General features: G+C 45.5%; 1 protein-coding gene across 2 annotated transcripts in view; it reads right to left on the bottom strand.

Moving 5' to 3' along the window:
* The window catches only part of ADAMTSL3 (ADAMTS like 3), a 271,063-nt gene extending 247,419 nt beyond the window's left edge, over positions 1-23,644 (bottom strand). For both annotated transcript variants that reach the window (XR_013390636.1, XM_077918855.1), the window contains exon 1: positions 23,515-23,644. Coding sequence is in view for 1 of the 2 variants with exons in the window: in XM_077918855.1 (XP_077774981.1) it covers positions 23,515-23,592 (78 nt within the window). In the remaining variant the exon portion in view is untranslated. The remainder of the gene's footprint in view (positions 1-23,514) is intronic.
* Between the last annotated feature and the right edge of the window lie 4,176 nt (positions 23,645-27,820).

The raw sequence follows: 27,820 nt of genomic DNA, 5'->3' as shown, positions 1-27,820 counted from the left end.
CTGACCACAGAAACTACTACATCAGACATGGAGCGCTATCTCCTGACTGTGGCAAAATACCACGAGTCTCCAAAAAGGAACTAGCTTTTACTGGCCTCAGATTACCAAAACTATACCCCAAAAACATCTTATCAGGAGTCCAAAGAAGCTCCCTTTCTCAGATAATCCTCTCTGAAATTAACTTTGTGCATGCTCTGAAACCCAATACTAAGCAAGCAATTACCATGTTAGATTGACTATTTATTTTAGTTGCAAGGCTTTTGTGGGGAGGGAGTGTGAGAGAGAGGTTTTGTTGCCTTTCCCTTTTTCTTTCTTTTCGCCTAATAAAATTCTCTATACACTTGAACATTTGGCTTCATTGGTATAAAAATGATTTTCTCTCAAAAACCTTTCCCTCGTGTTGCGCTGCTGGGTGTTAAGCCATCTCCATGTTTTCCAAAGACAGTTCACACTGCTTTGTTAAGTTCTGTGTCCTGTGGGCTTCGGGGGAGTAAGTCCAAAGCTGTTCTCTCTTGTTTATTTTGCACTAGAGCTTAGCTAAAGGGAGGTGTCCCTGGCAATAGAGCTCAGAAATGTTTCATGCAGCCTAGAGTGTGTTAGGAGGTTCAGCCCGACTGGTAGCACTGCCTGTCGTAATGATTTTTTGAGGGAAACCCTATACACAAAAAGGGGGTACACCAATGGGGGGCATTTACCCTCCACATCAGGGACGTGGGGCGCTATGGGTTAAACCACAGAGCCTGGGGCTTGCCGATCAGAAGGTCGGTGGTTCGAATCCCCGCGATGGGGTGAGCTCCCGTTGCTCGGTCCCTGCTCCTGCCAACCTAGGAGTTCAAAAGCACGTCAAAGTGCAAGTAGATAAATAGGTACCACTCCGGCGGGAAGGTAAACAGCGTTTCCGTGCGCTGCTCTGGTTCGCCAGAAGCGGCTTAGTCATGCTGGCCACATGACCCGGAAGCTGTACGCCAGCTCCCTCGGCCAATAAAGCGAAATGAGCGCCGCAACCTCAGAGTCGGCCACGACTGGACCTAACGGTCAGGGGTCCCTTTACCTTTACCCTCCACATCTGCATGCTCTCACATACTCACACAAATACTTTTGTAAAGCCATGCTCAGTTACTGTTGTACAGGACCCAGCCAGTTCATTTAAAGGAACCATTGACTTAATAAAAATGCATACACCTTCTCCCCAAGGAGAGATAATTCAACAGTTTTTCCAAACCTGTAGTTTGGTTAACAAGACTACATCACTCTTACATAGTGCTATGCATTGGCAGATCTCAAATTTCCTAAAAGAGATTATTATCTCTCTAGCCTTTATTTACAGTGAAAGTCTGGTAGAAAGGGAACGATGACTCAGAATTTCCTTTTAATTTAAATTATTGAATGTTGTGTTACTGCGATTATTTGTATTCAATTTCATTCAGAGCCTTTCTTCCCCACTCTCCCCCCTGCCCCCCAGCCTACCTCAACAGTGATCTAATTTGAACCGACATCGTAACATGCTTTTCATATACGTGGGTTTAAAATTGGCCTCAGGGTCTGAAATTCTCATCCATAAGCTGCGCACACAGGCTCCGCAGCCCTGGCTGCCAAACACCTGCTAGAACCAGACGAGGATCCAGATTTTTTAAGAGGATTCCTATTCCATAATAAAAGCACAATGCAAAGGGAATAAGCAGCACTTAAGGTGGAGGTGACTTTGCACTTGAAAAGCGACGACAAACTGCACCATCATTAGGCATTTGAAGATCGGGTAACAAACACTTGATGTTACAGCGAAATAAAACCCTTTGGGCGCAATTGGGCATGGAAAGTCTGATGTTACCATATCATTACACTCAAGTGTGCTCATTCACCAGCCAATGATGTAGAGCAGTGGATAGGAAATGCACAATGTGATGATGTCACGTCACACATTTCCATCCCTGCATACTCTAGGGAAACAATGGGTGACTCAATGCAGGCTGCCATTTTGCTCTGCCCCGCAGCATTCGTTTATCACAGGTTGCATGCTACATGCTTGCAAAGAACATTTCCTTTTCATCTCCCTTTGCTTCTGCAGGAACACCACCACCACAAACCAGTGAGAGACTTATTAAACAACAAAAAGCCAACATTCTCTTGGAAAGCGTGTTCTCCTTCACGGAGAGCACGTGTTGCGGTTGGGGCCGCCAGGACACTCCAAAGTTGGGGGAGGGCTAATTGATTGTTGGCCACTGATACGATTGGGGCTTCCCTTATTGTTGGGAAGAGGTTAATGTTGCCATTTGTTGATTGACAGCCAGAAATGCTAAAACTTCTTGCACGAGGCTAGGGCTTCCTCTTTTCACCCGTGCATCAGATTGCCCATTCCCCCCCTCCCTAGAATTAGGGCTGTTCGCTTTGACCTTGCTATGCCTGTCATGGGGTCGTCTGCTTTGGGGCAGGGGCCTGATAGGAATTTTGTCCATCTGGCTGATTGGCTGGGGCCATTTGATTTTTGCCTACTGCGTAGCAAATCGTCATAACTTGTAAGGTTCGCGGTTAGGCATTGGTTTATGGTTTGGTTGGTTGAGGGGCATGGATTGGCTGTGCCTGCCCCTCTAATGCTGCTGCAAGAGATTCCATTAAAGGAATCGGGGGCTAACTATTGCTTGTCCACTCTGTCAAGGGGGCTCGGGCCATAGCAATGAGCTCCTGGTTGCATTTGGGGAGGTCTGAGGGCAGGTTCCCTGCTCCGTCGCTACCCCCAAGTGTATTCCCCTTTTCTGACTTTCGCATCGTGCGGAATGTCAGTCTGTCCCCCATGGTGGGGGGCAGATAGTCGCAACCAATGCCTAAGCAACCACTCACAAATTTGTATTTTAATAAAGTTGTGGCCAAAATTATGCCAAAAATCTTAATCAAAAATTCTGTGCGATGTGTGAGTTATTGAGGTGGCCCTGGGGACCTCGACATGCAAACGGGTTGGCCACTCAATGTCTTTAAGAAGTCAGCAAAACGTTGTCCTCATCAACGCAGCCCTGCCTTTTTGCTCTTGGCCAAGGTGCCACGGCCTAGTGTGAACATTTGCTCAGACAGTTATCATCACTTCGTAAAGCTTTCTAAAGTAGAGAGGCAGTGACAGCTTTTGAGAAGCCGAAAGCAGATTACATGTTATCAGAGAGCCACTGTTTCCTCAAATCAAGAAGGCTGGATTTTATGTGTGAGCTGCTGCTTCAGTGATGGAACAGCTCAGATTCGGAATTTTTCTAGGGGCTGGAAGCCCTAACCCTTCCTAGCTCCCAGCCAGGCACTGATCCAAGCAATGCTTGCACGTGCTTCCCTCTCCTCCCAAGTAGGGATAGATGAACCTGTCAATTTTGGTACTCCCATCTTCCTATCTGTTCAATCTTAAATGCAGTTCTCCACATTTCCACAGCAATTCCCTTTTTTTAATTTCATGAAAATTTGTTAGCATTTAAGTGTGAATTCCTCCTAATAAAAACATTTTGGCATGCAGCTTTGACAAATACACACCAATTTGCATTTTGTTATTTGTTAGATTGCATATATGTTATTTTCACTTATGCAGTCCATAAACAAGGATATCTGGTGGAATCAGTTGGTCTTTCAGGGTCACTGGCAGTGTGGAAATCTGCCAGGGATCCAAGCACCCCTTGCTCCTCCTCTGAGGTGACCTGAGATCCGAGCAGTGCCAAACACTGACAACTCTAAAAACATTCCTTCAGAGAGGAAGCAGTCCCTTTGTTTCAAATGGCCAGCCAGAGTTGTTGATTGGATTTATTTCTGAATGAAAATAAAAAACAGGTGAAAAAACAGCAGTTAAATAGTGAACCGAAAACAGCAGGTTAAAAACAACACAGTTTTATATGCTTGAATCCTCGGTTTTTCAATTTCGTTTGCATTTATGTACTTTTCTGTGGGGTTTTTTTATAGTGCTATTTATTGATTTTAGGTGGTGTTTTTGTTTCGTTTCAGTGTTTTAATAATAGATTTTGTTTGGTTGGTTTGGGCCTGTGGCGCTGTGGTCTAAACCACTGGGCCTAGGGCTTGCCGATTGGAAGGTCGGCGGTTCGAATCCCCGCGATGGGGTGAGCTCCCGTTGCTCAGTCCCAGCTCCCAACCTAGCAGTTCGAAAGCACATCAAAGTGCAAGTAGATAAATAGGTACCGCTCCAGCAGGAAGGTAAACGGCATTTCCGTGCGCTGCTCTGGTTTGCCAGAAGCGGCTTAGTCATGCTGGCCACATGACCTGGAAGCTATACGCCAGCTCCCTCGGCCAGTAAAGCGAGATAAGCCAGAACCCCAGAGTCGGCCAAGATTGAACCTAATGGTCCATGATTGGACCTTTACCTTTTAACCCCTTAGACATTTTTTAAAATATTAAGCAGTTTACAAATGCTCTTAAGCTAATAAATAAAACTCCATCAAGCAGCAGTGATATCGAGTCTCTTGAGTACATTGTACATTGTACTACAATTCCCAAACTGATTTAACACTCACTTCCCAGGGAACTCCACAAACTGTAGCTCTGCGAGGGGATTAGAGGTCTCCTAACAATTCTCAGCACTCTTAACGAAGTACAGCTCCCAGAATTCCTTGGGGGAAGCCAAGTATGATATTGCCTTAAGTGTGCAGTGCAGATAGAGCATTTATTAGATGGATTAGTGAAACTACTTTTATATAGTTGTGGGAGATGGAGGGGCTAATACAAGGTTGTTTTGCAAATTCGGCCTCGAGCAAAACACCACTTAATAATAATAAAGAGTATCATTCTCCTTTTCCTGAATTAAGTAAGGTACAGAGAGTATTTTCCCTTTGCTACCATTCCTGAACTTTACATGCAAAAAATCCTATTAGCACTTGAAAGAGCACTGCACACACATAAATCTTCAATGCAGTTACGGTCTACGGACATTAAATAATGTGCCCCATTAAAATAAATATTCATGTACCTGCCTTGCCAACATTTTGCTGTCATAATTATAAAGCATAGGCAACCACATACTATTATTTGTACTGATTTTGAAGGAATAGTTCTTTTAAAAAAAACAAAACCCTGTGGTGGTAGTTCTAAATTCAATAGCCCAATCTCAGAACCCAGTTCGGGGGGGGGGGGGCAGGAGGCGAGTTTTGAGATATTAGCTTGACAGAAGGGGAGGGGGAGAGAAAGAACCCTCAAAAAAGCTCTTTTATAATTTCCTTTGGTTAAAGATAACATATTGGGTTTAAGTTGGTATAAAATATCAAATACGTTTTATATACAGAGGATCTATTCATAGCACTTTGTATAGGCAACATATGCAGCAAATTATACTATTAAACGCTTAATCCTAATAAAGCTTAAATTTCAGTCCTAACAATAAAGCTTGCATAAAGCTTGCTATGGTTGAAACAGGACTCTGGAACTAACTTATATAATAAAAAAAAATATATAAAATCTTTAAGTAGCTAAAATGGATATATTAATTGGACGCCTGGGATGCAAAATTAGGTAGCTAGGTTTTGCTACTATGGTTGAAAGCTAGCTGTCAGGATGCTACTTCTTCGGAAAGCTGCATTTAATTTCTTTTAATCCACATTTTAATCCTTTGCCTGGGGCTGCAAAAATGTCACGGGCCAGCCCTGTGGCAGTTCACAACATAAAAACTCAAAATGAGAACACAAAATACGTAACAAAACAAAACCCATAACCCACCCCACCTCCCCACACAAATACATTTAAAAGGACATAGAATGATAATCAGCCGCAGACATGGTTCAAAGGGAACATTTTTGCCTGGTGCCTAGAGGTGTCTAATGAAGGCACCAGGTATGCCTCGCTGGGGAGAGCACTCCACAAATGGGGAGTCACTGCAGAAAAGGCCAGTTCTCATTTTTCTGCCCTCCTGGCTTCTTGTGGAGCACTAAGAGGAGCCTCAGGTTATGGTTGCAGGGTCCGGGTCAGTTCATACGGGAAGAGACAGTTCTTGATGTATTGCTGTCCTGAGCCATTTATGGCTTTATACGACTCTTGAGAGTCCCATGGACTGCAAGAAGATCAAACCTCTCCATTCTTAAGGAAATCAGCCCTGAGTGCTCACTGGAAGGACAGATCGTGAAGCTGAGGCTCCAATACTTTGGCCACCTCATGAGAAGAGAAGACTCCCTGGAAAAGACCCTGATGTTGGGAAAGATGGAGGGCACAAGGAGAAGGGGACGACAGAGGATGAGATGGTTGGACAGTGTTCTTGAAGCTACCAGCATGACCATGACCAAGCTGCGGGAGGCAGTGGAAGACAGGAGTGCCTGGTGTGCTCTGGTCCATGGGGTCACGAAGAGTAGGACACGACTAAACGTCAACAGGTCAAAACCAGCACTTTGAATTGGGCCCAGAAACTAAATGGTAGTCAGCGCAGTTGGGCCAGGATTGGTGCTATATGCTCAAACCATCTTGCCCCAGTGAGCAATCTGGCCGCTGAATTCTGTACCAGCTGTAGTTTCTGACCCACCTTCAGAGGCAGCCCCACGCATAACGTGTTGCAGTAACCCAAGTTCCTTCGTACAAAACCTGCTATGGCTCCGTTTGAAGCCACAAATCAGAACAAATGCACAGACAAGCAAAATATATCGGCCCGGAGCATGAGACATCATTCTGATCCTTGTGCTCTTTTATCAGCAGCTGTTCAAACAGGTCAAGACATGTAATTATGATGCCTGCAATTTTAGGGGGTTTAGTCTTGAGCAAAACCACTCTGAACCATTAATATACCACACTTAAGAGTTCTTCACCTTATTATAGATAAGAATCTACCTCCAAGATATTTCACAGTACTTGCAGTTTAGGCAGCTGTTGCACTATTTGGTTTATATAAGCAAAGAGACTCTTCTATACTGTCATTCCTAAGTATCATGGAGTTAAAAGCTGTATGTAAAGTGAGACGAAAGCAAGAATCGCTCATGGATTTCAAAGCACTTTAATTATTACTTGGGAAGCTTCGCCCCCACGCCCTCCCCCCAGCCATTTCCACTTTAGTAAATGCATATTAACCACCATTCAAAGTTGCTTTGCAGCTTAAATAACACAACCCACCTACCCAAGGTGCTTTAACTACTCTTCAGTCAATAAAATATTCCCAGAGCATCTTACACCACACACCCAAAAAAAGACCCCCCAAAAAAGGAAAATGGATTGTGCAGGAAGAGAAAAGAAGCAATCTTGGGTACAAGTCCTTAGTTCAAAGAAATGTTGAAGTGCAAATGCAACTTTTGCAATAAAGCACACACACATTTGCACACACGCAAATTATTTGACATCAGTGCAGTGAAGATGCAAACCACTGCTGTACGAGGCAAGGATGCTTGGGCTTAACAGTGCAATTGCTTGTATATACAATTGCTCCTTTTTTCTTTTTGTTGTTTCAACAATAATACTCTCTGCAACGGTTGAATATACAGGTTTTGCACTGGAAGTGAACAATCATGCATATATTTCTGGCACCCCTAAAAATTAATCCCAACGTTTTTATGAGCGCAAAGCACTTGTCAGTATTTGTATATTCCACTCAGTTTTTATACCAGAACAGCCTGGTATTTCCTGATTTTATTTGCTGTTGAGCGTGCCTGGCCAAATACTATGAAAGCAAAGACATATTTAAAAATTGACAACTTCCTTTGAAGCACATGCTTTCCAGTAGAAGACGCTAACAGAAACCACAACACACTGTCAATCAACATTCCATCGTTGTGATGTCAGTATTCATACCCCCGGACAAAATGCAGCGTACAGCCAGCAACTTTTCGAGATCTCCATGCACCTGTGTCTTCCTCAGTACTTTCACTGACAGAAGATAAAAATCCATTCAAGCATTCCAAGTGATTTTTAAATACAGTTTTCATGGCAAAAAGCCACAGGTTTTTTAAAAGTGAGTTTCCATCTTCTGCTTCATTATTTTTTTCCAAAAAAAAAAAGGAAGGAAAAAAGGAGTAAGTGTACATGCTTTTGGATAGGTTTTTTGATGTTTCCCTCTGCAGTAGTTCAAGGAAATCTCTGCCAAAAGATAGAGTTTGGAACACCTGATAAAACGCTCTTCAGCGCCACACAATAAAAACCGACATTAGCAAATGGAAATCGTTTCCAATTTTGCAAGGCATATTGTGTGTGTGTGTTTGTGTGTGTGTGTGTTCAGCAGGCAAATTATCTTTTTGGATAACTCTATTCTTTTTTCTCCAAAAAAAAAGGGAGGGGAACCAAAAGCAATTTCTCAGAAAAGTTAATAGAAGTGGAAACAGCTCTGCTCTTTCCCTTGCACATTTACAATGAAAAAGAGATAAAATGATTCATGCCACATGAAGAGGAAATACAACTAGCCAGTTAGGGCTAAAATAAAAAAATAAAAAAAGTAAGAAGAAGCCTGAATTCATCTCCAACAACCAGAGCGAACAAACAATGCGCTCATGTCCTCCTTTTGACCCCAATAGTCTTTTTTTTCTCCGAACAATAAAAACACATTTAATATTTGAACAACTATCTCAAATATTACAACGTTTGGGCTCCAAAGCCTCTACGCCCACGCATGTTCTCACTGAAGTTTTAGAACAGAGCCAACCGTAGGGCTTGGGAACTCTGCAAACTCCACTCAGTCAGAACTGCCACTGAATTCACTCAAGGAAATCTCTGCAGAGATGCACAGATGGAAAGGCCACGATTTACCAAACTTGGGCAGCAGCCTAAAATGGTGAAGCAAAACATCACACCGCCAGCAGCACAATGGTCCCCAGAGAATCACAGCACCTGGTCTACTTTCCACCAAGCCAAGCCATTTGTGAGCCTATGACTGATGTACTATCACAAGCCAAGTGGTCCACAACCCCGGCCTAAGATTTGCACTCCCAGGTAGGCAGCAAAAACAGAAGTTAAACTTACCCTGACTATTCACAAAATGCACAGGATATCGCCGCCCCCATGTTAAGTTACCCTGCTGTGCTGCTGTACAGTCCCAAGCTTTTCCATATTCACTAAAAACTTTGAAAAACTCAGCATGGCTTCAAGAATGTGTGGTTAGGGATGGCGAAGGCATTCACCAAAGCTCCGATTCCAAAGTGGACTCAACTGATTCAATCCAGATCCATGCCTAATGCCACTTTGGAATCAAAAGTCCTGTGGATTCCTTTACAAGGCAGAACAGGGTGTTTGTTAAACAGAGGCAACACCCCTACTTTATTGAGTTTTTAAAAATTCAACAACGGGTATTCCAAATTGCCACAGCCTAGAAGGCTTTGAATGCAGTCGTATTAACTGCTTTGAATACAGGTGACTCTTAAAAGAGGCCCCACACGCAGAAGCGAAATGTGTGTTAAGAGGGGAACCTCATCAGAGCAGGGAACTAGGAAGATTTCTTCTTCTTTCACAACAAATACAGTGGTACCTCACGTTAAGTACTTAATTCGTTCCGGAGGTCTGTACTTAACCTGAAACTGTTCTTAACCTGAAGCACCACTTTAGCTTATGGGACCTCCTGCTGCTGCCACGCCACGGGAGCACAATTTCTGTTCTCATCCTGAAGCAAAGTTCTTAACCTGCAGCACTATTTATGGGTTAGCGGAGTCTGTAACCTGAAGTGTATGTAACCCAAAGTACCACTGTACAGTCATACCTCGGGTTACGAACGCTGCGGGTTGCACGTTTTCGGGTAGCAGACTGTGCCGAACCTCAGGCTATTGCGCATGCGCAAAGCACAAATTGACGTCATGCGCAAAAGCGCCAAATCGTGTCAGGCTGCGAACGCTGCAGGTTGCGAACGTGCCTCCCGCACAGATCACGTTCGCAACCCGAGGTATGACTGTAAGTTCAGAACTCTTCGGAACCCTACATAACAAAAAGCAATCCATCTCTCAAGATGTGAGAGGGATATGGGAAGAGTGAGGATTTTGGGGAGAGTATTAAAAGAGATACAGTAAACGGGTGGCGCTGTGGGTTAAACCACAGAGCCTAGGACTTGCCAATCAGAAGGTCGGCGGTTCGAATCCCCACGACGGGGTGAGCTCCCATTGCTCGGTCCCTGCTCCTGCCAACATAGCAGTTCGAAAGTACGTCAAAGTGCAAGTAGATAAATAGGTACCGCTCCGGCGGGAAGGTAAACAGTGTTTCAGAGCGCTGCTCTGGTTCGCCAGAAGCAGCATAGTCATGCTGGCCACATGACCTGGATGAGCGCCGCAACCCCAGAGTCGGTCACGACTGGACCTAATGGCCAGGGGTCCCTTTACCTTTACAGTAAAGAAATAAATTTCAAAGTAGGGTTAGAATTATGAACTGCAGTCAAAAACAGAACGGTAAATGTGAAGAATGAATTGGGTGGTGCTAAAAGGATACGCAGTGGGGGAGCGGGAGAATAAATAAGCAACCATGAAGGTGGAAGTTTTTTTGATAGGAGATTAAAGAATGAAAATCTAAGTTGTGTATACCAAGTCCGTGAAAATGCACAATTATTTTTTTAAGCAACCCATATGTACATTTGACTCCAGATCACCAGAAAGGGCAGGGAACAGCATCTCAGAGCCCACTGCAATAGAGCTTCCCACCCAACAGTTGTTGAGCGGGGTAGTGTGGTGGCAGCGAGAGCTCCCGTGCGCCATTTTGGAAGCCATAATTTCTTTTTTAAAAGAGCTGTACAGGCTCTGGAGAGGGTCTCCTTGTGAGCCACAAGAACTTTCCAGCTCCCTCCTGCAATTTCCAGGTTTGAATAGATTTAACTTGATTTATTGATTTATCCCCCAGTGCCGTGCATAAATGTGGGATCACGTGTAAGTGGGGGAGGGGATGCTTCTACAATATAGAAAGTCCCCCTGGGAGCGATGGGACTTGATGACTTCCTATTGCTCTCTGGGAGAATTTTACAGAATAAACATGGCTGCCCCATGCAAGAACATAACAGGCAAGTGTGGTGGCCCCTTACTAGAGCCTAGGGATGCTGAAGAAATTCAGTTCTGTTCCCATTTCAATGCAAACTTAAGTTTGCATTCCGAAAAGAAGACATGAACCAAAAAGCAACTATCCTTCAAAATTTGCCCTTCTCTGAATTTTGCAATTCAGTTCTCCAATCAAAAATTGTTTTATATATAGTGGTACTTCGGGTTACATACGCTTCAGGTTACAGACTCTGCTAACCCAGAAATATTACCTCAGGTTAAGAACTTTGCTTCAGGATGAGAACAGAAATCGTGCTCCGGCGGCGCGGCGGCAGAAGGAGGCCCCATTAGCTAAAGTGGTGCTTCAGGTTAAGAACAGTTTCAGGTTAAGAACGCACCTCCGGAACAAACTGAGTACTTAACCCAAGGTACCACTGTATAGCATGCAAGAAAATTTTCATATATTAGTGAAAGTAACATACAAAAATGCATTGTGTTAGGAGAAATTGCATACAAATAATGCACTTAAGGGAAATGTGAGCTAGAACAGGAAAACTTTCTTGAGGACATATATATATATATATATGTATACACGTGTGTGTGTGTGTGTGTGTGTGTGTGTGTGTGTAAATGTGTGTGTGTGTGTGTGTGTGTGTGTGTGTGTGCAAAGTGATGAAGAACTAAACTTGAAGCTGGAAAACTGAGAGAAATAAAAACTGACAGGTTTATCCATCCATACTACAGGTTAGTATGGTGGCCCCTTAGTGGACCTGGGCTCTGGGGCTGTAGTCTCAGGAATTCGTGGTTCATGCAGTCTCTTCCATCTCAAGTCCTAAGGGTCTCTGCCATCCTGGCCATGAGGACCCCTAGGTCAGCAGCAGTGCGCAAACCCTGTGCTTCCTCCATCTGTACTACTGGTCCCTCAGACCCTGAGCCGGTGTCACTGCTGGACTCAGGGCTCAGGAAACCACAGCAAATAAAAAAATATGTAGCTTGGTATCTTAGACAACAGCTCCTTCCACACAAGCTGATGTCAACCTAAGAGGGTTTCTCACCTATGCAAAATCCACTTGGCAAACATTCCACCACCTCAGCTATAGCAGCAAAACAGCGAGGTCCTCCAAAAGTTACACAATGCTATTGTTTTAGGTAATTAGGACATCCTTACAAATACTCATTTCTGAACGCTTTTTGGAATTTGAAGCTTTTTCTTTGTAATCTGTGACTACTTCTTTGTTTAATTAAGGTTTTCCTATTCTTATCTTTCGTTGGGTTTTCGGGGAGGGGAAATTGTAGTTTTCATTGGTTTTATTGCACACCACTTTGTGTGTCACACAGTAGACGAATTTTAAAGACTTGTGTTAAGTGAGTAGCACTCCTCCAGTTCCCATTAGCTGTCCACGAGGTAAACACAGAACGGCAGATAGTTTTACCACTGAAACAGTTCTGGTACTTTAACATACATGCATGATAGATATAGATATAAATGACTTTTAAAGGTTGTGATTTACAAACAGGGTAAGCTAACAGGATGTTTGAAAGGCCCATGAGACTCACAACACTAAACAAAATGCATTTTCCTGGTAATTTAATTGCTCTCTCATTTTCAAGGCTATTCCCACTGGAGATGTAAATACACATTAAAACAAACTTGTGGAATTGAAATTGCATTTACAGCTTTCTTTCAGTAAAATACTATCTGCTGCAAAAACACACAAAGCCACGCATTTCAGCAGCATATTGAAGCGTTTCAGTCATATATTTACCCGGGCCTAATTAAGACAACAAGCTGGAAAACCAAGGAAATATAATGCATTTGTCATCTACAGGATGTTTGGAAGACCTCTGCACTCCTGATCTCCTAAATGGACCCTTCCCGTTCTTCTTTGCTGCCCTTTATGCCTGTCACAGCCTTCCAGCACAACTACACAATGCCAGTCCTTTCCCCGCCTCAAAGCTTGCATTCAGAACCCTCAGCACCATGCAAAGCGGAGTCCAAGGATACTTCCAGAATGGAACTACTTTGAGGGTGGAATTAAGCTGATATCAATTGCAGCCCGTTTTGGTCAGGGATCGTCTGGCCACAGTGATCCATGCAATGGTAACCTCAAGACTGGCCTACTCCCGTGTAGGACTACTCTTAAGCCTGCTCCCGAGGCTCCATCTGGTACAAAATGCTGTGCCCGGAACATTGACGGGGACATACTATCACCAACATACACCTCCAGTGCTCAAAAGATTGCCTATAGGCTACTGGGCCATTTTCAAGGTTCCTGTATCGATTTACAATGTCGTTAACTTGGGTCCAGGATGCTTCAAGGGCCACCTAATCCCTTATACCCCTCTCAGATCGCTGAGGTGTTTTGGCGAGTCACTGTTAGTGGTCCCCCATGGCTCAGTTGCGCTGGTGGTATCCAACCAGGAGCTGATGCTGTCCACTGAGTATTGTCGACCCAATTTTATGTCAGTTGAGATCTGACAGGCCCTCTCCCTGCTGAATCTCCACAGAGCCTCCAAGTGTCCCTATTTTCCAGGGACAATCTCAGATTATCCTGGTTTCTGATTTGATCCTGGAATGTCCCGCTTTTCCTCAGGATGTCCCTATCTTCATTGGAGAAAATATTGGAGGGTATGGAGCTATGTGACTCCCGAGCCAAGGATATAAGTCAATGGTTTTCAACCAGTGTGCCGTGGCACCCTGGGGTGCCTTGAAGGATGGTCAGGAGCGCCACGAGCAACACTGGCCTCTGTACCTCTTTCCTTCCCTCCCTCTTCTGATGCCCTCTCATGTCTCTTGGGGCAGGGGGTAGTTTAGAGACCATGGGCAGCAGCAGCGGCTGCCCAGAGGATTCTTAAGGAGAGGGGGCTGAGGGAAACCTCCACAAGGGAGGGTGTTCAAAAAAGAGTGAGAGGCTGCCAGCTCTGCAGGCAAGGGTGACACAACTGGGCTCCTGAGTCCCACAGGGCTGCCACAGAAAGAATGCAGTTTGTCAAGGGAGCCACAGACTCAAAAAGGTTGAAAACCTCTGATATAAGTAGAAGACATCTGAAGGCAGCCCTGTATAGGGAAGCTTTTAATGTTTAATGTTTTATTATGTTTTTATATGTGTTGGAAGCCGCCCAGAGTGGCTGGGGCAACTCAGTCAGATGGGCAGGGTATAAATAATAAAATTGTTGTTGTTATGGAATAGGACAGTCCTATTTTCATCAGAGAAATGTTGGAGGGTATGTCTCCAGTGACTGCCAAATACTTTTTTTTTTTATTCCTGCAGGCACTTTAAGTCTGGTTTTATAACTGATTCCTACCCTTTTCTTGTATTGTGTTTCTTTGAACCGCTTAGAGCTGATTGTAGTTTATAAATTGATTAAATAAATTACATAGGGGCAAATTTGGTTTGCACGATTAAAGTGGAGTTCAGCTCTCTCGTGCAGCCAACCTGCTTCCAAAAAACCCCACACACAACAGACTTCTTGTGGGAAAGAAAGCGCTGCAGTGATGTTCTGGAAAGTGTGGGATAACACATCTTCATGTAACACTTATGCAAGTGATATTGCCCCTTTATTACTTAAAGCACCTATGCCACACACACACAAAAATGGCTGTGACCATGTTAGATTTTATTTTCATTTGGATGTTTGTCTTTATCTTATAAATTGTTTTGTGCAATCATGATAGAAAAAGTATCGCAATATACATGAGGGAATAAACAGGTTTCCCTAACCTATGCCGGTTCCCTAAAAATTTTCATCTTGCGATTCCACTGTTCGATCTGTGCAATAACCCACAGTTGTTGTGCTACTGCTGTCAGCCAGCCAACACATTCAGAAAAGCAATGTAAGGTTTTTTGATGATTCTGGGTGGGGAAAAGAAGCTAAAAACAACTTTAAAAAAATGCAAATAGTTCTTCACCTTTAAAAACCATGTGCCCATATATTTTAGGAGGCAGAATCTTGCTCAAAAATCCAACGTAACTGCCTTTGTTACGCACGTACCAAGACCTCAGATCGCACTTAAACCTTCTGCAGCTGCAGTTGAGTGTTACACCAATAACAGACTACCATACCTGGAAAATGAATGAAAGGGTGGGAGAAACAAACTCAAGTTGCCTAGACTGAGTCCGGAAAAATCCATCTCGATACATCCGAAGTGGGTGTTATTCACATTAGCCTCTCACCTCTTAGTGGCAGGAGCATGACCCGGAGAATTCACAACACAACTTTTAAAAAAACACAACAGAACAATAAAAGCCTTTTTGGAAGGCGGCTCAATTCACAACGCATCAGCCAAACGGGAGAGAAGCCAAGATTTCTGCAACCTTGTGAAGGCTTCCACAAGGTGCAAGCCAAGAAACATTTACTGTAGAGCTGAGCCCCAAGAGAACCTTCTGCTTTATATTTTTGCGTACCTGCATCTCCCTGTAACATTATTATCAGCCGGATTTTATTTTGCATTAAAGCACTCAAAACCAGTGCAATGCAAGGCGCCACATGTGCAAGATGTCCAGGAAGACAACTTCCTTTACTTCCGAGCTGACACATACACATAGCAGTAGATGGTGTGGCCAAACGATGGCTTATGAGTCACTTGCAAGACATTCCATCTCGCCCTGTTCCTTTAAACATGACTCCCAGGCAGCTCAAGAAAGGATCCGCCAGCTGTCCTAGATCCTTATAGCTTTATGTTGGTCTTTCTTAGGTTGTGTTTTAATGTGCATTGATGCCAGTTGTCAGCCACCTTTGAAGGATATGTATCCTTAAAGGCAGAAGCCAGTGTGGCGTAATGGTTAGAATGCAGGACCAGGACCTGGAAGGCCAGGGTTCAAATCCCTACATCTCCATGAAGCTCACTGGGTGACCTGGGGCTAAGCACTTTCTAAGCCTAAATGAGGGTTGTTGTGGAGATAAAATGGGGAGGAGGAGAAGGACATGTAGGCTAGAAATGCAATAAGAAAATATTAAAATAATTGAACTAAAGCCATGTTAAGGAAAGTGAAAAGGGGGTTAATTCTCCATGAGTTTCCACCGCAGTGCAGCTGCAGGCATCTTGTGGCTGTCTTATCTGTATTGCTGCGTAACACTGGGTAGAAAAGGACTCAAGTTACAGCATTCATTGGTTGGAAGTACAAAAGAGTTTGTTGGAGACATGGAACGACCCTGTGAAAACGTGGAAGACTTTGTGCAGGAAGACCTCACCAGAGGGATATTGGACAACTTGCAAGACTTCCGGACTCAGGGAAGTCTGGCAGTTGCAGGAGTTTGTTAGCATCTGGACTTTGCACTTCCTGTGTGGACTTTGTCTCAGCAAGGACTTTGTAAGCTGGGACCCTCTCTGGGCTCAGAGAGTGTAAACTTATTGTAGCAACTGCAAATAGTGTGTGTGTGTGTGTGTGTGTGTGTGTGTGTGTGTGTGGCGTTTGTGTTTGCCAGGTAAATATTATCTCTACTACACAGTTGTTTCCTGTGGTGAGCTTAACCGCTCAAATGTTGTGCACACACAACACCCAACAAGCTGGGCCAACAAGAGGCATCTCTGGGAACTGGTTGTCTAGAGGCAGAAGAGAGATCCTTTACAAAGCCCAAAATGGACTTAAAGCAACATCTGTGGGTCACATAAGTTCTGCATCTATAAGAAGGGGGGGTGCAGATAAGACAAGCCAGGAGTTCGCACAACAGTCCAGAGCTCAGTAGTAGAATATAAGCTTTGCACATGGCAGAAGGTTGCAAAGTTGACCCACTGCAGTCTAACAGTTAGAGCGTCTGACTATGACCTGGGAGACCAGGGTATGAATCCCCACTTGGCAGTGAAGCTCACCAGGTTACCTTGGGCTAGTCCTTGTCTCTCAGCCTATCCTACCACACAGGGTAATTGCAGGGACAAAATGGGGAGGGGAGAACCATGTACACCACTTGGAGCTCCTTGGAGGAAAAAGTGGTATATACGTGTAAAATATAAATCCCTGGCATCTCCAGGTCAAAGAATGAAGATGTAAGCAGGTGATGGGCAGTACCACTACAGTGGTACCTCAGGTTAAGTACTTAATTCGTTCCGGAGGTCCATTCTTAACCTGAAACTGTTCTTAACCTGAAGCACCACTTTAGCTAATGGGGCCTCCTGCTGCTGCCGCGCTGCCGGAACACAATTTCTGTTCTCATCCTGAAGCAAAGTACTTAACCCGAGGTAATATTTCTGGGTCAGCGGAGACTGTAACCTGAAGCGTATGTAACCTGAAGTGTATGTAACTTGAGGTACCACCGTAATGGAGAGCTACTACCAGTCAGAACTGATGGGCTAGAACAGGGATGAGGGACCAGCAGCCCTCCTGATGTTGCTACACTACAGTTCCCATAATCCCTGAGCAGTGGTCATGCTAGCCGGGGCTGATGGGGATTCAACAAAATCTGAGGGCCAGAGGTTCTCCCTCCTTGGGTTAGATGGACAAACAGGTTGACATATTAGGCAGCCTCCTATGTATCTATTGGCTGGGTCCCAGGAATGGCCATCCATCAGGGAATCTTTGCAGGGGATTGGACTAGATGACCATTTGGATCCCTTCCAACTCTGCAATTATATGGTAATTGGCTTGTTGCCTGTGGCCACCAGCTTACCCTTCAGCCTTGGGGGTCTAACATGGAAGGGGTTATAAATATTTCCCAGCCAAAAAGGGGCAGTCAGCACAACACCCTCCAGATGTTCTTGGACTCCCACTCCCATGAGCCTCAGGAATTATGGGAGCTGTAGTCCACACCATCTGGAAGCTGGGCTAAGGTGTCTGCTTATAGGCGCAAAGGATTCAAGTCGAAGTGCCAAGAGAACGAGTATCTTACATACATGGGAAGCTAGGTTTTTGTTTTTTAAGAACTTCTTGAGGTTTACAAGGCATGTGAAAGTTCTGGGTGTGCCTCTGGAGTGTAGAACCTTGGCTGCTGCTTGCATGAAGCATGTATGTTAACAACAGGAGAAAACATCCTAAAATCACTTCTACTAACCATCCAGATTTTTGGCAGAGGAAAGAGAAGTACAGCATGATTTCCGCCCATAAACAAACTCTCCACTTACTTAGCCCTAGAAAGCAGCATTATTAAACAAGGAGGATCGCCCACATTGACAGTAATGGCAACGGTTAGCATGCGTCAGCTATGGGGTAATTACCATCTTAAGAGCGCTTTGAACATTGTTTTACAGTTCAGCTGGGCTAACTTGCATTCAGCGAGTTTCTAAGCTGTCCGGAAGCATGACAAACCCAAGGATTTCTGGAAACCAGATTCTTCTAGTCAGCTTTTCAAATGTTGTTTTACTATTCTTGCTACAACATTAAATATAAATCAAACACAGATACAATTCCTCTTCTCAGTTTATATTAATGTTCTTTTGCAACTGTGATTTAAACAACTATTTTTTTTAAAGTGCATTTATCAATAAACAATCACTTCACCAAGCATTTGTTTGCAGGGAGATTATATGATGTTAGCTAAGTAATGAGCATTAATTCTAACTTGTTTGCCGCAGGTTAAATAACAGTTGAGTCAAAGCAGGTGTTAATTCCATACTTTCCAGTGCATTGTGCTATCACTTTTCTTATCGCAAAAAGGGATCTTTGGAGGAAGTGGGTTTGATGTGCAAACTTTTCCCAACCGCCTATATTTGTGCAATGTGAATTTGCTGCGATGGGATAGCAACAATCTGGGTGCACCCTATGTGGCCAACACAGACACACCACCCATCGCAAACTGGCATGTGGGGCTTGCACTTTGGTCCAGAACACACTGCACATAAGTACTGTCACAATGAAATTAGTAAGAAATAATTATCCAGGACTGGGTTCGTATGCACCCATTATTGTTGGCCAGTTTGCAACCCCAATGCAAGGATCTGATTTCAGATTTACATCTGGGAAATGTCGTTCTCGTAAGAGAGTGAACAATACATGCCAGGAGTGGAGAACTTGTGGTCCACTGCTGGACAATGACTCCAGTCATCCTTGACCACTGGTCCTGTTAGCGAGGGATGATGGGAATTGTAGTCCCAAAACAGCTGGAGAGCCAAGTTTGGCCCTGCCTGGTCTATATAAAGTCATTTCCTGTGTTCCTCTCATGCTCAGGACTGAAACAGATATATTGGTGGCAGATTCAAGCCAATCATGTTGGGAAAGTTTTATTTTAAGATAATTCTTATTTATTCCAATTTATTCTAAGAATGCTACAAGTCTCAAGGAAATAGTGACTGAGGGAAGAGGAATAAAATGCTGAGGCAAACAACCTATTATTGCTATCTCTGGTTCTCAGTGTTATTTTGATCAAAGCAAGTAGAAAATATAAACAAGCATGTTAGCATAAAACTAATTTTAAAAGCAGTACTACTTGACTTTCTAATATCCCTTGCTTTTTTTCTATCCCAGCAAACTGGGGAAAGCAGCTGTTTGGATCCCAAGAATACTAATTTTAAAAGCTGCCATTAGTCATAAAGCAACTGCAGGAACTTGCATAAGCTTTGCGGTAATGCTGTCACTGAATAGCCATGTCAGAGATAAAACCAAATATTTCATTGAACAGTACGCTTGGCAGATTCGTAAGCATCTCTCCTTTGGGGAGGTTTCTAATCTGGCTTTTAAAGTCTACGCTGAAGCATAGGTTGGAAGGCAAAACCACCATTTTACCTCAGAGCTTTCAATTTGAACCCACCATTTTACCTCAGAATTTAGAGCTTATAACACAAAACCACCATTCTACCTCAGAATTATCGCAATCTTCATTGTTGTTGGCAGTTCTAACCAGTGGCGTAGCTGGGGGGGGCAGGGGAGCGCACTGGGCGCCACTCACCCAGCAGGCGACACTTACTGTGGGACCTGCAGCATGCCCGAGCCACATGTCTCTCCCAGGGGTGGGGTGGTGGCTCAGGCACCTTTTCCAGTGGCGTGGGGCCCACGGTCACCCCCCGCCTCCCCTTCAGCCGCCCTGCAGGCTAGCTACGCCGCTGGTTCTAACTGATCTTATAATCAGAAGGGGGCGGGGGAGAACAAGCAGCAAATCTTTTATACAGTGGTACCTCAGGTTAAGTACTTAATTTGTCCCGGAGGTCCGTTCTTAACCTGAAACTGTTCTTAACCTGAAGCACCACTTTAGCTAATGGGGGCCTCCTGCTGCTGCCGCCCCGCTGGAGCCCGATTTCTGTTCTTATCCTGAAGCAAAGTTCTTAACCTGAAGCACTATTTCTGGGTTAGCGGGGTGTGTAACCTGAAGCGTATGTAACCCGAGGTACCACTGTACAGGGAGATGAGAAGTACTAATCGTAATAATTTTATTGTTTAGCTATAAACCATAAGAAAGATGACTAGGGCCAGCTGTATCCTGAAGTAGATTAAGGCAGCCCTGCCAAGTAATGTGTTTTTTAAAAATCCATACACTCGGGGAAGGTGTGCATGCAAATTCATTAAATAAACAAGTGCTTTAGAAAAGTGTGTCTGTGAGGAAAACAACATCCAAATGTGTGTTTATTAGAAGAAATTCACATTAAAAAGCTGATAAACTTTCATTACGGCTCAGGGTGGTGGTGTCACAAACTGATGAAGAAACGTACAGAACTGAATTTTAGATCTAGAAAAATGAGAAACCTATATTGACAGATTCTCCCATTCCCAGTCCGACGTACCATTTAAAGGCAGAAATTTGTTCAAACCATTTCCACCCTGCTCCTTGTCCGAGAAGGTTCCCAGAATCGCTTACAAATCAGCACAGTCCCTACCTACCCCTCAGGCTCACAACCTGAATATAAAAAGGAGATGGGGAGAGAAAACAAGAAAACTCAGGCACCCAAATTCTCCATATTAAAATGCATTGCAATCCTAACCATGTCTACTCACAGAAGGAATCCCCTTGCATCCGATGGGGCTTACTCCCAGGTGAGAAGGGTTAGGATTGCAGCCAAGGTTCTTATAATAACCAGACGAGATCTGGAAATGGCCAAATATTTATCTTATAACATTGGGTTGAATCCAGAGGATGGAAAGCCTTCTTGCATGTGGAAGGTGTCTTACGCTCACCCAACAGCTGCTTTAGGCCTAATACCAGAGAATTGCATGAGAAAGTTGCTCTGCTTTATGAGATGTGAAACCGGCTACAGAACCTGATATTCAAATTGCTAGCACTTGAACAGGGGTAGCAAACGTTGTGCCCTCCTCATGTTCTGGACTGCAACTCCCATTATTTGCTATGCTGGCAGGTGATGATGGGAATTATCGTCTATGATATTGCTGGGTGAAATCCACTCTCAACTCTGAGGCCAGTGAAATATACTCAGAGTCGAGAGTGGATTTCATGCTCTTTATTCAGCTCATAGTGGTGAGGAGGAATGAATGTCCCCTCAAAGTATCTGCTTTATATACATTATTTACACAATGGGCTGCACATGATTGGTTAATTCCAGAATTCTCCTGTAGGCCAATCAGGTTGTGGATTCACTTCCATCTGAGCCGGATTGGGTGGCTCCTGCAGACCAATCATACTGCTGCATTGTTCTAGGACCAATCAGACTGCTGCATTTTGGATCCTATTCAACTCAGTACATAACAGTGGGGAAGCATTTGTTAAACCTGGGTTTGCAGGAGAGAATTAGCAACTGCTTTCCTTCAACTCACTGTTCCTTCTGTCCAACCCACGATATATTTAACCAGGGCAGGGGGAGTGCTGTGACATTTGGATCTGCCACCACAGGCAACAGAAAAGTCTTAATCTGACCTTGGATTTAGCTGTCTGTGGCCTTCCACAGATACGTGCGGCAAGGCTAACTTCTGCTTTGAAGGGGCTGTGGGCAAAGTATTCCCTCATTCTTCAGTGGCTCTGGAGGGTTTACCTGTTGGTAGCACCAGAAGCACTGTGTTGGGAGTCTGAGCCTAGTCGCCATTTTAATTTCCCACAATGCCTCAGAACAACAGAATGCCAAGGGAAGTGAAATTGTGTGACATTAAAAATGGCCGCCTGGCTTAGCCGCCCAGTGCTTGTTCACAGCGCTGGGCTAGCAAAAAAAAATAATGGAAGTGGGCACCAGGGGTGGGTCCTGTCAGCTGCGTAAGGGTGCCAGGTGCTGACCCCAGCCCTGCTATATGGGACTAGTGGGCAGGGGCGGACAAAGGGGGGGGTGCAGTGGGTGTGAACCGCCCCAGGTGTCACCACTGAGGGGGGCGACAAATTGCTGGGCAGCACTCACTGCGGGGCCTGGGAAAGACGCGATGGCTTGGGCGTGCGCAGGCTCCACGCTGCCCAAACGGTCCACTTGCTGCCTATTAAGTTGTGGGTGAACATATCAGACGACACAGCGATTCTTCACACAGCTCTTGTTTATTCACAGGCCAGAACAGAACTGAACTGAAGGGTTCAGCCAGCCTGCTTATATAGAGCTCCACTAGAACGCAACAGTAACCATTTTCTGTAACTATCCAATCACTTTCGATCCCTTATTTGCATATGTGGACCTAAACTATCTACAATATCCCCCTGCTGGCCCAGGGTGAGAACTTCAGTGCATAACAGCACCTCTCCCCCCAGCTGTAGGGTGGCTGAGTGGGAGGAAGCAAGCACAGCTCCTTGCAAGCCTATTGTACACGTCTGGACTCTAGACAGAGTTTTATCCAACACAGCGAGCTGACTTCTGCCACGTCAGGCTATTTGTCCGCCTAGCACAACACTGTCTGCTCTGACTGGGGTCTCTCCAGGGTCTCAGGCGAAAGGTCTTTGCTTGCTCCCAGGTCCTTTTGACTAGAGGCACCAAGGATTGAACGTGGGACCTTCTAAGTTATGGCCAACTTCAGAAATCTAATCTCCATAGCATTTAAATGTCTGCCACTCAGGCCCCTAAAGATATCCCACATTGGGCAGCTTTCCTCGGCCTGCCTCTTGTTCCTACTCACGTAAAAGCTGGGGAATAGCTGCTGCTAGGTGTAGATGAATCTGTCGATTTTGGTTTTCTCGGTTTCTTATCTTTCCCATCATAAATCCAGTTTTCCACATCGCAATTTTAAAACACACACATGAAAATTCACCAGCTTTTTTGGTATGCATTCTGTATTTTTTCAAACACAATTTACTAATACAATGCCTTTTTGTATACCATTTCCCCTAATATATGCACTCAAATGCACACTTTGCCCTAGTTTATGCGTTTCTGTGCACATTACTTAGGCTGGAGAACTGCTCTGCAAAATCTAAAAAAAGTGAGAATTTCCAAGGGTGGCTGGTGTGTTTCAGAAAGCACTAAGCGGGCAAGTTCGCCTTTAGGCGTGATTTAAATCAGATTTCTCCTCCTTCACCCCTAGATGCTGCTATTCGCAATTGCTACTCAGCGATTTGTTATTAGTTATTTTAAGGACTGTGTTATTTTTATGCATTCTTTTTATCTAATACGGTTTTGCTGTAAACTGCCTTGTGGCTTGTAAAAAAAAAAGGCGGAATGTAAGTCGTCTAAAGGAAGGATGGGAACAGCAACAACAAAAATTGCCTTTCCTATTACAGCTGCCTTTGATTCGAACACCAGCAACACGCTAGAGCGCACAGCCCCTCTCAGCGACTTGCTGGGATTTCCCCCTTTCGTCCGTAGGATTAATCCATCATCCTATTGACAAGCAGCTGCTGAGACTGCAACAGCCTCGCCTACCTGTAGATGGGCACAGATGGCGGTCACTGTGAACCAGGTGATCTCCCACGAGAGTCCTGTGGACTTGGCATAAGCCATTTTCCTCTTGCACCTTTAAGGGGGGGGAGAGAGGCTGTAAGCAAAAGAAGAAGGGAAAAAGTCAATGCACCCCGCCAGAATCTGAATGACTAAAGCAAACTGGGCAGTGAATACAACCCGGACTTTGGAAACGGTGCAACCATAACAGCCGAGGTTTGTGCTGGCCAGGAAAGCAGACTCACAGAGAACAGCATGATCGCAGCGTGGAGGCTGAGGTACTCCAACAGAGAACAGCATGATCGCAGCGTGGAGGCTGAGGTACTCCAATAGGAGGGTGGGGGAGCTGGCCAGAGGAGCAAAAGCGAGCTAGGTTTTTCTCTCGCTCACGAGTCAGTTTATCAAGCCTGCAACCTCCTTCCCCGTTATCCCCCCCCCCCTCCATTACCATATACGCACACAGGAGCCAAGAAGAAATTGAACCTTGCAAAGCTATTTCAACACTCTTCCTTTTTTTCCCCTGCCCTGCTTCCCAAGCCAAGGAACCCAACTCTGGGACTTTGGGATCCGTAACGCTTCCAGCCGTGTTGGCTACTCAGCCCCGTGGCAGAAAAGCGACAATCCTCACTCGCTTTGGGGAGGGGCCCTGCCGATTCGTGGATTAGAATACGAGGACTGTTAACTGTTTCCATGTAAAGGACAACGTTGAACCGCCGTCCCTGCGGCACGGAAAAGCTCTTTGTGTGTAAAATCTCCGCAGATTTGAAACCGCACACAGGGGCTACTGGTTTTTACTGTCGCTTTCTATCATCCAGGCTATTACTGCAATATGATAAAAGTTGGCCAACTTATCTGGCAACCACCCATGTTCTCAAGACCACAGGGTTTGCAATATCCCTGAGAAGAAGAAACACCATCTCCATGGGAAATCTTGGGCACCTAATTCTGTCAGCCTTCACTGGGGACAAATCACTCCTCCCAAGAAAAATCTCATCCTTCCTCTCACCTTCAGCCAGAATGGGGCCCTCGGGCTGAAAAATGTCCCCCACCCCCCCAGACTTGGACCAGCGAGAGCCAGGTACAAATCACCATTCAGCCATTAAACTTTACTGAGTTGAGGACTCTCAGCCCAACCTACTTCACAGGGTTGTTTTGAAGATAAAACTCAGCTCCTGAGTATGTCACTCTGAGCTCCTTGTGAGGGGGGGGGGAGGATATAAATGCAATAAATAATGGACGCAACAAGATCAAATTATCCTAAACAGGTCAAGGGAAGCAAGGCTATAGTCATTTGTGCTCTAGTAAACTCTTGCTTAGACTACTGCAATGTGCTCTACTTGGGGCTGCTCTTGAAGACTGTTTGGGTGGATCCAATGGCTCAAAATCATACAACAGTCCTAAAAGACCTGTACTTACTGCCAATTTGTCACCAAGTCCAATTCAAGGTTTGGTTCTGTTATGCAAAGCCCTGAAAAGCCTGGCATTTGGCTACATGAAGGACGCATTTCTCTCCGACTACTGTCCTGCACGTAGTCTGAGATCCACTCAGGGGTCCTTTTAGTAGTTCCATCATTCAGCAAAATTCAGGGGTCTGTGACCTGCAAGAGGACTTCCTCTGTAACAGCACCAAAGTTATGGAACAAGCATCTCCTAAAGATCCAGCTGGCATCAATGTTGTTCCTTTTTTGACACCAGCTGAACACTTTCAGTTTGTATCCATCATCAATACTCAAAGAGTAAACTTGCTGACATTAATGGACCTGATTTAGGATTGTCAATTTTAATGGATCTACTCTGAGCAAAACTCAGTTGGATACAAGCCTTTTGTGTCAAACATTTTGACTGATCTGCATAACCGGCCGGTGTTATATAATATGTTAACAGGTGGTTGGAATTTAGTGATTTGCTGCTGTTTTATTGGCTTGTGATTGATGCTTTAATATTGCAACCCACCCCAAGGTCACGTGAGAAGGAATTATTTTTGAAAATAAAATACAATAAATGTGACTACATTAAAGAGGCTGCCAGATCCATCTCTCCAAGGCTCTCTCTTCGCCACCCAGTTAAAGCAACACCTGTTCCTCCAATAGCTGCCCCTCCCACATGCACACACACATGCCAGTCTCAAAGATATCTCAGCACAGGAACAGATCTTTCCTGCCGAGCATATTGATAGTGCTATAGCCTATTTCCAAATAAGGGTTTCTAAAACGATGCCGGAATAGTGTTTAGATCTGCAGGGCGGTTATACACGGCCCTCCCTGCCATGCTCTCAGGCACTGTGTCTGTACAGCCTGCCTGCACTCAACAAACACTGTGTAGAGATTTCAATTTTTTGTTCCTCCAGAGAAAGTGTATTTTCAAACCCAGGACCCACTTTTAACCCAAACATGCATTTGGGGACCCTTTTTCCTTAATCTTTTACCCTATATTTGCGGGGTGGTAGCGCTCTTGCAGCAACCCATCTCGGATCAGGCCGCAACCCATCGGCCGAAGAGCAGAGCTCTGGAGCCCATCCTCTGCACTCCCTTCCGAAAACATCCCACCACCTGTTTCAGCCCATGTGAAAAGGTTGGCTGTCCAAATCCCAGAATGAAACCTGGGGGCAAAGCAGACATTTGCCCTGGAGTGGCGAGCGAGGCTGAGAGTGCGCCTCTCAAAAAGCTGCCAAGTCCCTTGTCGGCACCACTGAGCAAGCTGGCCAAGAGGGAACACCACCCTTTCCTTCATCCCAGGAATGTCCAAAGTCTGATTCGGGGGCCTAATCCAGCCCCTGTAGCAGTCTATCTTCTGGGGTAAAATCCTTTAAAAAGCTCATCAACTTTGGCCGGCCCTCACACATGTTCACTTCATCAAATCTGACCCTCTTTGAAAAATGTTTGGGCACCCCTGCCTCATCCCATAGGTCAGACCACAAATGAACAAACAAACACACACACACACACACCTTTCCAGAAACTTGCTCTCCTTAAGTCATAGCTGTCAACGTTTCCCCTTTTTTAAGGGACATTCCCTTATTCCGAATAGGATTCCTCACAAGAAAAGGGAAAAGATAACAGCTATGCCTTAAGTTCTTAAATTAATGGGGAAACTAGCTGAAGCTGCCCAGGGTTGATGGAGGGGTCTCTGTGCATGCTCAGAGACACCTTGCTTACCAAGTGCCCATCCAGGGTCCCACTCTGAGCCTCGCGCAAAATACCCTCTCTGGGTACAAGTGGAGCCCCGCGCGCGCCCCTCTTTTCGCGAGAGCGCCCTCTCACCGGCACCCCGCGCGCGCCTGTCCTGGGTGCAACTTCGGCGCAGCGCGCGCGGGCGCCAAACTCCGCGCGCGCTTTGGGGATACCTTTTTCAACTTCGGGGCGCGAATCCCTGCGGCGTGGCCACCACCTCGCGCGACGGCGTTTTCCCTCTCCCTCTCCTCCTCAGGGGGAAGGGAGCAGGCGTGGACTCGGCGGCGGCGGAGGCAGCAAGGCGAAGCCTCTCCTCCTGTCAAAGCACCAGGGACGCCGACGCCGCATGCTTGCAAAGCGGAGCTGGCAGGCGAACAAGCGCCCGCCCTTCGAGCTTGGCTGGCTCTCTCCCTCCAGGCTCCTCCAGCCCACAAGCCCCGCCAGACCGACTTAGCCGAGGGCCTCGGAGGAAGTGGCGGAGAGAGCGAGGGCGCCGGCGCCGCCGCCACCGCCGCCGCCTCCTCCCGCAGGGCAGCCCAAGCAGCGCGCAAGGCCAGGCGACGGCGCGCGTCTCTGGGAGCTCCCGCGCCGCCACCTGCTCCGCCGCGCGCGCCCTGCAGGCAAAAGGCGCCTCGACGCGGGAAGGGGAGAGCCAATGGGATGCAAGGAGCGGGGGGAGAGTGCCTCTGAGCTCGTACAGAGTGCCTTTCTTTCTTTCATTCACACACACCACTTGGAAAAACCACCCAGATAGCCTGGTTATTATTATTATTACTATTATTATTATTATTATTATTATTAATCAGCCTAATCCTATTTCCAAGCCCAGGTTGTTGAGAGGGTTTGCAGGGCAATGGGATGCAAGGAGCGGGGGGAGAGTGCCTCTGCGCGCGTACAGAGTGCCTTTCTTTCATTCACGCACACCACTTGGCAAAACCACCCAGATAGCCTGGTTATTATTACTATTATTATTATTAATCAGCCTAATCCTATTTCCAAGCCCAGGTTGTTGAGAGGGTTTGCAGGCCAATGGGATGCAAGGAGCGGGGGGAGAGTGCCTCTGCGCGCGTACAGAGTGCCTTTCTTTCATTCACGCACACCACTTGGCAAAACCACCCAGA

The sequence above is a fragment of the Podarcis muralis genome, chromosome 14, assembly GCF_964188315.1.
Source record: "Podarcis muralis chromosome 14, rPodMur119.hap1.1, whole genome shotgun sequence".
NCBI classification, from domain to species: domain Eukaryota; kingdom Metazoa; phylum Chordata; class Lepidosauria; order Squamata; family Lacertidae; genus Podarcis; species Podarcis muralis.
Note: the sequence above shows the minus strand (reverse complement) of the source record. Positions and strands in the feature narration are given on the sequence as shown.